This window comes from Chiloscyllium plagiosum, unplaced genomic scaffold (assembly GCF_037043375.1).
Source record: "Chiloscyllium plagiosum isolate Xiang-an unplaced genomic scaffold, Cpla_swu_hap1 HiC_scaffold_44, whole genome shotgun sequence".
In the NCBI taxonomy this organism is placed as follows: Eukaryota; Metazoa; Chordata; class Chondrichthyes; order Orectolobiformes; family Hemiscylliidae; genus Chiloscyllium; species Chiloscyllium plagiosum.
This window is the reverse complement of record NW_028270182.1, coordinates 13,591,804-13,603,792: the sequence shown is the minus strand read 5'-3', so window position 1 is coordinate 13,603,792 and position 11,989 is coordinate 13,591,804. Positions and strand designations below refer to the sequence as shown.

The following is an 11,989-nucleotide window of genomic DNA, read 5'->3' as shown; positions in this document are numbered from 1 at the left end:
AATTGAACACAGTATTCTAAAAGTGGCCTAACCAATGTCCTATACAGCCGCAACATGACCTCCCAACTCATATACTCAATGCACTGACCAATGCAGGCAAGTGTACAAAATACCTTCTTCACCACCTTGTCTTCCTGCGACTCCACTCTCGAGGAACTACGCACATGCACTCCTAGGCCTCTCTGTTCGGCAGCACTTCCCAGGGCCCTACTTTTTTTAGGGGCGGTATGGTGGCTCAGTGGTTAGCACTGCTGCCTCACAGCACCAGGGTTCCAAGTTTGATTCCAGCCTCGGGTAACTACCTGTGTGGAGTTTGCACAATCTCCCCGTTTCCTCCGGGTGCTCCAATTTCCTCCCACAATCCAAAGATGTGCAGGTCAGGAGAATTGGCCATGGTAAATTGCCCGTAGTGTTAGGTGCATTAGTCAGAGGGAAATGGGCCTGGGTGGGTTACTCTTTGGAGGGTCGGTGTGGACTGGTTGGGCCGAAGGGCCTGTTTCACACTGTAGGGAATCTAGTCTAATTAACTGATAAGCCCTGTCCTGATTTGCCTTACCACAATGCAACACCTCACATTTATTTAAACTCCATTTGCTGCTCCTCAGCCCATTGAATCAACTTTGATGCAGTCTGAGGATAACCTTTGTCACTTCGTTGACTGTACTCCAATTTTGCTAACTGTTTTGATCTATATTTCATGAAGGATGCACCAGAATGGTACCAGGGCCCCATGGTGGCTCAGTGGTTAGCACTGCTGCCTCACAGTGCCAGGGTCCCGGGTTTGATTCCAACTTCGGGTGACTGCTTGGAGTTTTGCACATTCTTCCCGTGGCTGCGTGGGTTTCCTCCGAGTGCTCCGGTTTCCTCCCATTGTCCAATGATGTGCATATGAGGGTGGGCTGGCCATGGGAAATTGCCTGTAGTGTGCAGTCTAGGTCGGTGAGCCATGGGAAATGCAGGGTTATCGGGTTGGGGGAGGGGAGGTGCAATGCTCTTCCAAGGATCAGTATGGACTAGAAGATCTGCTTCCGCACTGAAGGGATTCTATGAAACCTCATTCTCCTTAAAGCAGAGAATGTTAAAATTTAATTCGATGAGCTATTTGTTCTAGGAAATATCAACTGGAAGAAGCCTCAGGAACTAATGAATGTGGATTTAAGGGGATTGGCAAAAAATAAATCAGTGGGAAAACAAAGATAATTTTTAAAAATGAGGTGAGTTTGTGATCTGGAGCATTGCCTTACAGGGTGGAGGTAGCAAATTCAGTCAGGATGTTCAAAAGCAAATTGGATGAATATTTGGAGGGGAGCAAGCAAGCATCTGGGATTAATTGGAGAGATCGTTCAGAGGGCCATCACAGCTGAGATGGAATGAATGGCCTCTTTTCCTATAGCATGATCTGTCTTGTTTTCACTCACAGGCATCGAGATGTGGAAGGAAATGACATGCCTGCAAAGTTCAACACCCTGGAGCTTGCTAACCATGGTACTGACAATGATCATCCTACCCGGTGAGTGCCCCTGACCCGACCCGACCCACCATCTCTCCTCCCAAACCTTGATTTAACGGCTCCCCAACACCAAAACAGACCCACTCTGACACTTGATCATCATCTCCCGGCATTCACAGCTCATGGGTTCAGATCCCTCTCATTGATAGTATGCTCCTGTTGCAAACAGGGACTCAGGAATAACAAAACCAGCAGCAGAGCAGAGAAGCGATGGGTGAGAGAGATTCTTGAGGAGGAGAGTCGAGGACAGAACCTATATAGGTTGCGCTAAGGAGCAGAAAAAGGTGCTCTGTCAGAGCTTCATATCGTCCATAGACCACCAACTAGTGAGAGAGATGCAGGGAAAGAAACCTGCAAGGAATTTGCAGAGAAAATTATATACAGTGGCTACAAGGGTAGGTCAGGAATCTTGCAGGCGAATAACTCCCCTCCTGACTCCCCAAAGCCTGTCCACCTTCTACAAGGCACAAGTATGGAATACTCCCCATTTGCCTGGATGGGGGCAGTTCCAACAACACTCAGGAAGCTCGACATCATCCAGGAGAAATCAAAGTTAAAAATCACCCAACACCAGGTTATAGGCCAACAGGTTTAAACCTGTTGGACTATAACCTGGTGTTGTGTGATTTTTAACTTTGTACACCCCAGTCCAACACCGGCATCTCCAAATCAGGAGAAAGCAGTTTGACTGGCATCACATCTACAACCATTCACTCCCTCCACCACCGACACACATGAGCAACTTTCTATCCTTCTTCACACTCTCTCGGGCCACGTGCTTTTCCTTAATTTGTCTCTCTTTATGACTCTGCATCCACCCTCTCCCTCTTTACGGGCTAGTACACTCTCTTTCTGCCTCCCTAAAAGCTTTGGCCCTTTCTTTCTCTCCATTTTTATGGCCTCTCACTCTTTATCTTACATTTTATGACCTTGCAACAGAAGACACTCTCTCTTTCTTTGAACTGTATTCTTTCCTCCTCCCTCTCTTTATTGCCCTGCTCTCTTTCTGTCTGGCTACACAGTCTCTCTCTCTCTCTCTATGGCCTTGCACACTCTCTTCTCTGGCCTTATATTCTCTCTAACCATACACACTCCCTGAACTGTATTCTTTCTCCCTCCCTTTATTGCTCTGCTCTCTGGATATGCATTCTCTGTCCCTGGCCTTGAATTTGCTCACTTTCTACATTTTCTCTTTCTTTGGCCCTGTACCCTTTTTCTCCCTCAACACAGCATGTTTGTTCGCAAATGTTTGTGGTTTGGTATCTTGGTCCGGTACTCCTGTTTTGTTTTGCAACTAATGGGCTCACATTCCTTTGTCATGTGGTTGCAATCTCAGGTTTAATGCTGGTTATTTTCCAGCTCCTCTGCCTGGGGCTTGTTAATGAGCTGATGGCCTGCAGCCACGCTGAGCCCTGTGACACCCAGTGATTTTATGGGGGAAGCAGATGGAGCACTTTGTGATGTGTTGCCAGGGACTGAGTCCGTCACTGGGATGCAGTGGCTGTTGGGAGTGGTGAGTTCTTCTGTGTTTTTTTGCAGCATGGGTCTGAAGGTTACAAATGATTACTCCGTTGTTGTTTCAGGTACAGTTGAGTCTGGGAGCCTCTGGGATGTCATCAAGTCAGGTGAGACCCAACTTTACTATTCACTCTACACCTCTGAGCAGAAAGGTGGGGAGGGGAATGGGAGGGAGGGGGGAAGAGAGAGAGATGGGGGGGAGAGGGGGAGGGGAGTGAGAGAGGAGAGGGGGTGGGGAGTGAGGAGGGGGTGGGGAGTGAGGAGGGGGTGGGGAGTGAGGAGGGGGTGGGGAGTGAGGAGGGGGTGGGGAGTGAGTGAGAGGAGGGGTGGGGAGTGAGTGAGAGGAGGGGTGGGGAGTGAGTGAGAGGAGGGGTGGGGAGTGAGTGAGAGGAGGGGTGGGGAGTGAGTGAGAGGAGGGGTGGGGAGTGAGAGAGAGGAGGGGTGGGGAGTGAGAGAGAGGAGGGGTGGGGAGTGAGAGAGAGGAGGGGTGGGGAGTGAGAGAGAGGAGGGGTGGGGAGTGAGAGAGAGGAGGGGCGGGGAATGAGAGTGAGGTAGGGAGGGGAGTGAGAGTGAGGTAGGGAGGGGAGTGAGAGAGGGGAGGGGAGTGAGAGGGAGGAGAGGCGGGGAGTGAGAGGGAGGAGGGGTGGGGAGTGAGAGAGAGAGAGAGAGAGAGAGAGAGGAGGGGCTGGGAGTGAGAGTGAGGGGGGTGGGGAGTGAGGTGGAAGGGGAGTGAGAGAGGAGGGGCGGGGAGTGAGAGAAAGGGGGGGCGGGGAGTGAGAGAAAGGGGGGGCGGGGAGTGAGAGAAAGGGGGTCGGGGAGTGAGAGAGGTGGGTTGGAGAGTGAGAGAGGTAGGGAGGGGAGTGAGAGTGAGGTAGGGAGGGGAGTGAGAGTGAGGTGGGAGTGAGAGTGAGGTAGGGAGGGGAGTGAGAGTGAGGTAGGAAGGAGAGTGAGAGGGGAGGGGAGTGAGAGGGAGGAGAGGCGGGGAGTGAGAGAGGAGAGCGGGGAGTGAGAGAGGGAAGGGGTAAGTAGTGAGGGAGGTGGGGAGGGGAGTGAGAGTGAGGAGGGGCGGGGAGTGAGTGAGGAGGAGGGGCAGGGAGTGAGAGTGAGGGGGGTTGGGAGTGAGGTGGAAGGGGAGTGAGAGAGGAGGGGTGGGGAGTGAGAGGGAGGAGGGGTGTGGAGTGAGAGTGAGGTAGGGAGGGGAGTGAGAGTGAGGTAGGAAGGAGAGTGAGAGGGGAGGGGAGTGAGAGGGAGGAGGGGCGGGGAGTGAGAGAGGAGGAGGGGCGGGGAGTGAGAGAGGAGGAGGGGCGGGGAGTGAGAGAGAGGAGGGGCGGGGAGTGAGAGAGAGGAGGGGCGGGGAGTGAGAGAGAGGAGGGGCGGGGAGTGAGAGAGAGGAGGGGCGGGGAGTGAGAGAGAGGAGGGGCGGGGAGTGAGAGAGAGGAGGGGCGGGGAGTGAGAGTGAGAAAGGGCAGGGAGTGAGGGTGAGGAAGGGCGGGGAGTGAGGGTGAGGAGGGGCGGGGAGTGAGGGTGAGGAGGGGCGGGGAGTGAGAGTGAGGAGGGGCGGGGAGTGAGTGAGGTGGGCAGAGAAGTGGAAGGGTGAGGAGTGGAGGGGTGAGGGATGGGGAGTGAGAGAGAGGAGGGGCGGGGAATGAGAGAGGAGGGGGGAGTGAGAGAGAGGAGGGGTGGGGAGTGACAGTGAGGTGGGGATGGGAGTGAGAGAGAGGATGGGCGGGGAGTGAGTGAGGTGGGGAGTGAGAGTGAGGTGGGGATGGGAGTGAGAGAGGGGATGGGCAGGGAGTGAGAGATAGGAGGGGGGAGTGAGAGAGAGGAGGAGGGGGGAGTGAGAGAGAGGAGGGGAGGGGAGTGAGAGAGGAGGGGAGGGGAGTGAGTGTGAGGTGGGGAGGGAAGTGAGAGAGAGGATGGGTGGGGAGTGAGAGAGAGGAGGGGGGAGTGAGAGAGATGAGGGGCGGGGAGTGTGCGAGGAGGGGCGGGGAGAGTGAGAGGATGGGTGGGGAGAGTGAGAGGAAGGGTGGGGAGTGAGAGAGGACGGGTGGGGAGTGAGAGCGCAGAGGGGTGGGGAGTGAGAGAGGACGGGTGGGGAGTGAAAGAGAGGGGGAGTGAGAGAGGAGGGTTGGGGAGTGAGGAGGGGAGGGTAGAGAGGGAGGAGGGGTGAGGAGTGGAGGGGTGAGGGGAGAGGACACTGGAAGAACAGTGACAGAAAGGCAAGGAGGGGAACTGAGAATGAGGACAGTACAGGAAGGAGAGGGAAGGGGAGGAAGAATGGAAAGGGGAAGAATGGAGATGGAAGGGGAGGCAGGGACATGGAAAGGGTGAGGGAGAGGTGAGTAGAAGGAGGCTGGAGTGGGAGGTGACAGTGAGGGAGAGGTGAGTAGAAGGAGGCTGGAGTGGGAGGTGACAGTGAGGGGATAAAGGACGGTTCTGTGTGAGTGCACGTGGTTTGTGTGCACCATGTGTGTGTATGAAGTGTGAGTTCCATGTGAATGCACTGGTGTGTGAGAGATGTCTGAGTTGGCATGTGTGTGTGCAAGCTGTGTCTGTTAGTAACACTGCTGAGGAAATCTCACCTGTCACTACTGTATCTCCCCTCACCACAGCAAAGGGAGCTAATGCAATAACACTGCAGTCACACGAGGCAACAGATTTCCTGCGGACACCTCCCACTCGCAGCCGACGCCACATCAAGTGGTACCAACAGAATCCTGACTTCCAAGCGTGGTACAAGTATTACCAGAAAATCGGCCACAATGAAGGGGTGAGCACCAGCCGTGGGAGGTCTGCCCCACAATGTTATATCAGCTGGGGGGGCATCGCGGTTACTGTGCAGCTTGAAATGTCACAAATCACGGGAAACTGGAGTCAAGGAAAGAATGAATCCTGACTTAGAGAAACATGTGTTGAGAAGGGATTTGCAAATCGAGTGGCTAACCTTGTTGAGCTCCTCAATGAAGCAACGGGGAGGGTTGCTGAAAGTAGTCCATCTCTTGCTAGAGTGGGGAGGAAACGTACTTTTGAAGGAACTTTGTGGAGGGGTGCTATAATCGAAATGGGACACATTTGGGGTGGGTGGAAAAGCAGGGGGGTGCTTATACACACCTAGCAGTGGGGCAGTGGTAATGTCATAAGTATTCCAGAGACCTGGGCTCATGGGATCAAATCCCACTATGGCAAACGGTGAAAATTGAATTTTAAAAAAATCTGGAAGGAATGGTGGCCATACAATCACTGTCAAATGTTGTATAAACCCATTTAGTTCACTAATGCCTCTTTAGGGAAGGTAATCTGCCTTCACGTGACTCCAGACCAATGGAATTGAATCCTTAACTGATAACAATGCAATCAGAGTCAAGCAATGAATGCTGGACCACACACATATCATGGACATTTTAAAAAAATACCTTGGGGTGGGCGGGAAGAAGAGTTAATAAAAGTGTACACAATACGTGACTTTGTCATTAAACACTAAATCAAAAGACAAGGAATGGAAACCAGGAGGAGTAGGCCATTCAGCCCTACAAACCTTCTCCACCATTCAATATGATCATGGCTGACCCTCTATCTCGACGCCATACTCCCACTTCCTCTCCATAAGTTTAAAAGGCTTCAACCACATTCTTGAATGTGTTCAGCAACTTTCTCTGCACAGCCTTCCTCACAAGTTCACTACTCTGAGTGAAGAAACATTTCCAGATCTCAATCCTCAGTAGTCTACCCCGTCTCCTGAGACTGTGTTCCTTGTCTCTAATTAACCTTCATGGAGGTTGGATCACAACATATTTTAAGAGCAGGCAGATTTCTGAAAGAAAGGGGGAGTTGAGAACTGGGACAAAAAAGGAGGAATTTCTTATCTCCGAGGGTAGCATACCTGTAGAATTCTTCACCACAGAGAGCTGTTGAGGCTGGGTCATTAAATACATTTGAGACAGAGATAGATTTTTAGTCAGTAAGGGTGTCATGGGTTATAGAGAAAAGGAGGGAGTCTCTTCGAGTGTCTTCTCACGTGGGGATGTCGAAGGTTTCAAAATACCTGTTGTGTATTTATGGCGAATCAGGAATTGAATACAGGCAGCTATCGCTGCTTTCAGTCTTTTCTCAAATCCTCCGTCTTACCCGCGGTGATTGGAGCTATCCAATTGCTAATAGTGCCAAGAGGCACTGACCAAACAGCAGCAACCACTGACTAAACAAGCAGTTGGCCGGGGACTGCAGTACTAAAAGATAACTTTGATGTGGATAAAATAGCTTGAGGAATTAAAGGTGGAGGAGGTGGGTACAACATTGAAAAGGCATCTGGATGAGTACATGAATAGGAAGGGTTTAGAGGGAATACAAGCCAAAATGCTGGCAAATGGCAGTAGATCAGCACGGTAGCTCAGTGGTTAGCACTGTTGCCTCACAGCGCCAGGGTCCCAGGTTCAATTCCAGCCTTTGACGACTGTCTGTGTGGAGTTTGCACATTGTCTGCGTGGGTTTCGTCTGGGTACTCTGGTTTCCTCCCACGTTCCAAAGATGTGCAGGTCAGGTGTTGTGGCGATGCTAAATTGTCCATAGTTGCTAGTTGCATTAGTCGGGGGGCGGGTTACTCTTCAGAGGGTTGGTATGGACTTGTTGGGCCAAAAGGCCTGTTTGCACACTGTAGGGAATCTAATCAGTTTAGGATACGTGAACGAGTTGGACTGAAGGGGATGTTTCTGTGCTGTACGTCTCTTTGACCACAATGTTGTTGAATGTTGGAGCAGATCCGATGGGGTCTCCTATATCCTTTGGAAATCTACAAGGCTGGAATACAAACCAAAATATTATTACCTGGGATGTTGATGTCTGCCAGTCCCCTCCAGGCCATTATCGTGCCTCTGGTCACAGTACACTCCATCTTTATGGGCACCATAGCGTGGACAGCAAAAGATGGGCAGTCAGATATCACTGCCACTCCCAACAGTCTGCAGCCTGTTAATGGCCACTTTGGCTGGGGGTTTTGGGGGGGTGGGGGGAGCCCCTCCGATCTGGCCGCTCACTCCTAAACCCCTCATTTCTTCAGACGGGGCTTACCCACAGATTTGGAGTTGGCACAATTTGAGGGGGAGGGAGCGAGATTAAGGGAAGGGGAGGGAAGCTGGAGGAGAGACTAGAAGGCTAACGTTCTCGGGCTGCTGAGATTGGTGAGGGAGGACAGAGGTGGTTTCCGTGCCGACACTGGGAGCGGACAGCAGCAGGGGTTTTCGCAGCTGGCAATGTAAGGATCAGTTTTCCTCCTGTTTCACCGTCTCTTTGCTCTCTCCAGCTGTACGAAATCGATCGGATTCGGCTAATCTATCTGCAAATGAGGCACCTAGAGAACGTCTACGGAAAGAATGCCCCATTCTATCAATATACCATCGGCCTTGCACCGACACACGGCAAAGGGGTGTCCGCTCCCTCCTGTGATCCCAAGACAGACAAGAACTGTAAATCACAGCCACCGCCCCCTAAGGTGCCCGTGGCCCAACCCCCGCCCCCACCCAAAAAGGCTCAGCCTGCAGATCCACCTCAGCTGGCCTGTAATCCCCATGACCCTGCCTGCCTGCTGCAGTACTTCTACCAGTTCCTAGCCAACGTTCAGACGGACTCCAAATGTGACCCCAAAACGGATCCCAAGTGCCCACGAGTGGCCAGAACACTGCCCTGCGACCCCAAGTACGACTCGTCCTGCATGTCCTCCACGTCTGCGGGCAGGCACTACAAATCCATGCACTGTGACCCCGTGTATGACCCGGACTGCGAGGAGGACGAGGAGGAGGAGGGCAGCGATGGGCAGCCTCCGACGCCTGAGCCGTGGGGAGCTCAGGGTCCTGAGGGAGATGAGCACTCGGAGGACGATGACGTTGATCCTTATGACCCATATTATCCTGGTTACTATGACCGCTATCATCAGCAAGGCGCCTCTCCGTATGGAAATCCACATGGTGGCCCTACAAATGAGAATCCATACGATGCCTCTACGTATGGAAATCCATACGATGCCTCTACGTATGGAAATCCACACAGTGACCCTACAAATGAGAATCCACACAGTGCTTCGGTGAATGGAAATCGACATGGGACCTCTACAGATGAGAATCCATATGCTGTCTCTACATATAGAAATCCAGAGAGTATCTCCACGTATGATAATCCATATGGTTCCTCTCCCTATAGGAACCCTTATGGTGCTTCTCCTTATGGAAGCCCATACGCCGCCTCCCCCTATGGAGACCCATACGCCGCCTCCCCCTATGGAGACCCATATGGCACCTCTCCCTATGGAGACCCATACAGCGCTTCGCCCCATGAAAACCCATATGGCACCTCGCCCCATGAAAACCCATATGGATCTCCCTACAACCCACCATACGGATCTCCCTACAACTCCCCTTATGCCTCACCTTATGACCCTCGTTACAATCATGAGGATGAGGACGAGGATGAAGATGAGGACGAGTATTAAGCGGAAAGTGTTAACCCTCCAAGACAACAGGACAAGGGACCACGAATGCATTCTTCACCCCACTCTCCTCCCATCCCTCTCCCTTCAGCTTCTATGGGACATGGGTTTTTCACTATTTTGGATCAAACCGGAAACAGGCTCAGAGTGGTTTGCACAAAGGAATGGGGGAGGTAGTGAGCACCCCTCCCTCCCCACCCCCCTTGCCCCTTATTATCGCTAGCTGTCCCTCTGCGGACCGCACAGGGTGACAGAGCAGCCGCTTTCCTCTCTACCCAGAGCTGAGCTGCAGAGATGAAGGAAGGGGAACCGTCTGTAAACAGCCGGGTGTGGCGGTACCTTTCACAGTGATCATTCTGTGTCCTGTTGTCTTGGAGGTTCACTGTTAAACTGATGCGATTGTTCAAAAGTAAATACTGAAACAGCATTTGGTGGTTGCATGAAAGTTAATTCACTCTCAGGAGCAAGAGGTGCAAAGCATTCTCTTTCAATCAGGCACCAATCGCCTCATCTCCCCCTCCCCCGTCCGCTCGGACACCAATCGCCTCACCTCCCCCCCCCCCCCCGTCCGCTCGGACACCAATCGGCTCCATCCTGGCTTTGTCACTTGTTGCAGATTGACTCGCCGCTGGGGAGCTGTCTGTCTCCCCGCTGCCAGCCGTTGCTGTAACTAGCTTTGGCTATTGTCGTGTTCAATAAACTCCTCTGCACACCAGCCGCTATCGGTCTGCTTTAAATTGGACTTGGTCACCGGCTCTCCAACAGCATTGCAGCCTGATCAATGGGATGGGGAGGAGATGCCGAAATCCCGAATCGAGCCAAGGACTGAGTTGCCACAACTAATTTGTTGTTGGGGGGGGGGGGGGGCAGATAGAACTGAAACAAATCTTAAGCAAAAGGCTAACCCAAGGGATGATCGATCTTTCAACTAAGAACAAAAGAGCAAGGTTTCACCTTCACATTCCGAGTTGCATTTCTGTAGCGCCATGCGCGATAACAATTCATTGTTGTATAGTGCTTTAACGTAATAGACGCGAGGTGCTTCACTCGAGCGCTATTGAGCATCAGTCAACACCAAACCACCCCAAGATATCAGTGGCAGGCTTTTAAAAATTAATTGATCATGGGGAGTGGGCCTCGCTGACTCAGTCAGCATTTTGTTGCCCATCCCTAACTGCCCCTTGAGAAGGTGGCAACAAGCTGCCTCCTTGAACAGCAACACTCCATACGGGGGGTATGGGCACCCACTGTGCCATTAGGGAGGGAGGTCCACGTACATTACCTTGGTAACACTGAAGGAACGGTCAAAATATATTTCCAGGTGATAATGGTGTGTTGCAGGCAAAAGTGAGGACTGCAGATGCTGGAAACCAGAGTTTAGATTAGAGTAGTGCTGGAAAAGCACAGCAGGTCAGGCAGCATCCGAGTGGGAAAATCAACGTTTCGGGCAAAAGCCCTTCATCATCCCCTATTCCTGATGAAAGGCTTTTGCCCGAAACTTCGATTTTCCCGCTCCTCGATGCTTTTCCAGCACCACTCTAATCTAAACAATGGTGTGTTGCAGCCAGTGGTGTTCCCTTGTGTCTGCTGCCCTGATCTAACTAGGAGAAAGTGAGTACTGCAGATGCTGGAGACCAGAGTTGAAAAACGTGGTGCTGGAAAAACACAGCAGGCCAGGCAGTATCTAAGGAGCAGGAGAATCGACATTTTGGGCATAAGCCCTTCTTCAGGAATTAACTATACTCAACAATCTAATTTAGAGAGTTGCCCGATGTAAAGAAAAACGTTCAACTCAAATATTTGGCAACTTAACAATTGCGTCTTGCAGAATGCATATATGTTCAATAAAATGCATGTATTGATTTTTCGTACCAAAAGAGCAAAAAAAATTAAAATATACCAAACTGAATTGACACGCAAATGGACTGTTTTTGAGACTATCATGCTATCAGTAAAGTCGGCAGCACTAACAGATGATGTCTGGAATTAAGAACTCTTTGGGACCATTTTCATAATGCTATAATAGCACATGTAGAATAATTTATCATCTCAGCTATTTTAGAAACTACGAACACTTACATTTCCTGACTTAATTTATTTTGGCTTTTTCATGTTAATGCAATCCAGCTGGATAAGACTGGAAGTTAAAAATGAGATACTGAAGAGCTTTGTTTTACGTTCCGTGATAATTTAAATTTATAGGTTTTCCTTGCTCTAATTGTGTTTTATTCCGTTTTCTTCTCTTCATACTCGCCCATGTCCTGTTCTCAATAAAGTCATCCAGCATGAAACAGACCCTTCAGTCCATGCCGAACATAATCCCAAACTAAACTAGTCCCGCCCTACCTGCTCCTGGCCCATAACCCTCCAAAACTTTCCTATTCATGTATCCATCCAAATGTCTTTTAAACGTTGTAATTGTACCGGCATCTAACACTTCCTCAGAAAGTTCATTTCACCGTGAACTACCCTCTGTGTAAAAAAAA

The 11,989-nt window shown here is 51.1% G+C and overlaps 1 protein-coding gene across 2 annotated transcripts; it reads left to right on the top strand.

Moving 5' to 3' along the window:
* The first annotated feature begins 298 nt into the window (after nucleotides 1-298).
* On the top strand, nucleotides 299-11,788 carry and4 (actinodin4). Of its 2 annotated transcripts, XM_043683598.2 has the most exons (4): nucleotides 299-1,510; nucleotides 3,094-3,135; nucleotides 5,641-5,798; nucleotides 8,325-11,788. In XM_043683598.2, exons 1-4 carry the CDS (start codon nucleotides 1,429-1,431, stop codon nucleotides 9,504-9,506), a joined length of 1,464 nt encoding a protein of 487 aa, XP_043539533.2. In that variant the 5' UTR covers nucleotides 299-1,428; the 3' UTR covers nucleotides 9,507-11,788. The 2 variants fall into 2 exon arrangements, with proteins under 2 accessions (XP_043539533.2, XP_087839195.1); XM_087983069.1 differs by lacking the exon at nucleotides 299-1,510 and having other exon boundaries at nucleotides 2,708-3,135; nucleotides 8,325-11,787.
* The last annotated feature ends 201 nt before the right edge of the window (nucleotides 11,789-11,989 follow it).

Excerpts from the sequence above, each read along its gene's own strand:
- and4 (XM_087983069.1), top strand. The coding sequence starts at position 2,943 with ATGGGGGAAGCAGATGGAGCACTTTGTGATGTGTTGCCAGGGACTGAG. Across the intron at positions 3,136-5,640 it reads CTGGGATGTCATCAAGTCAG|CAAAGGGAGCTAATGCAATA; the intron begins GTGAGACCCAAC and ends CCCTCACCACAG. Across the intron at positions 5,799-8,324 it reads AAATCGGCCACAATGAAGGG|CTGTACGAAATCGATCGGAT; the intron begins GTGAGCACCAGC and ends TGCTCTCTCCAG.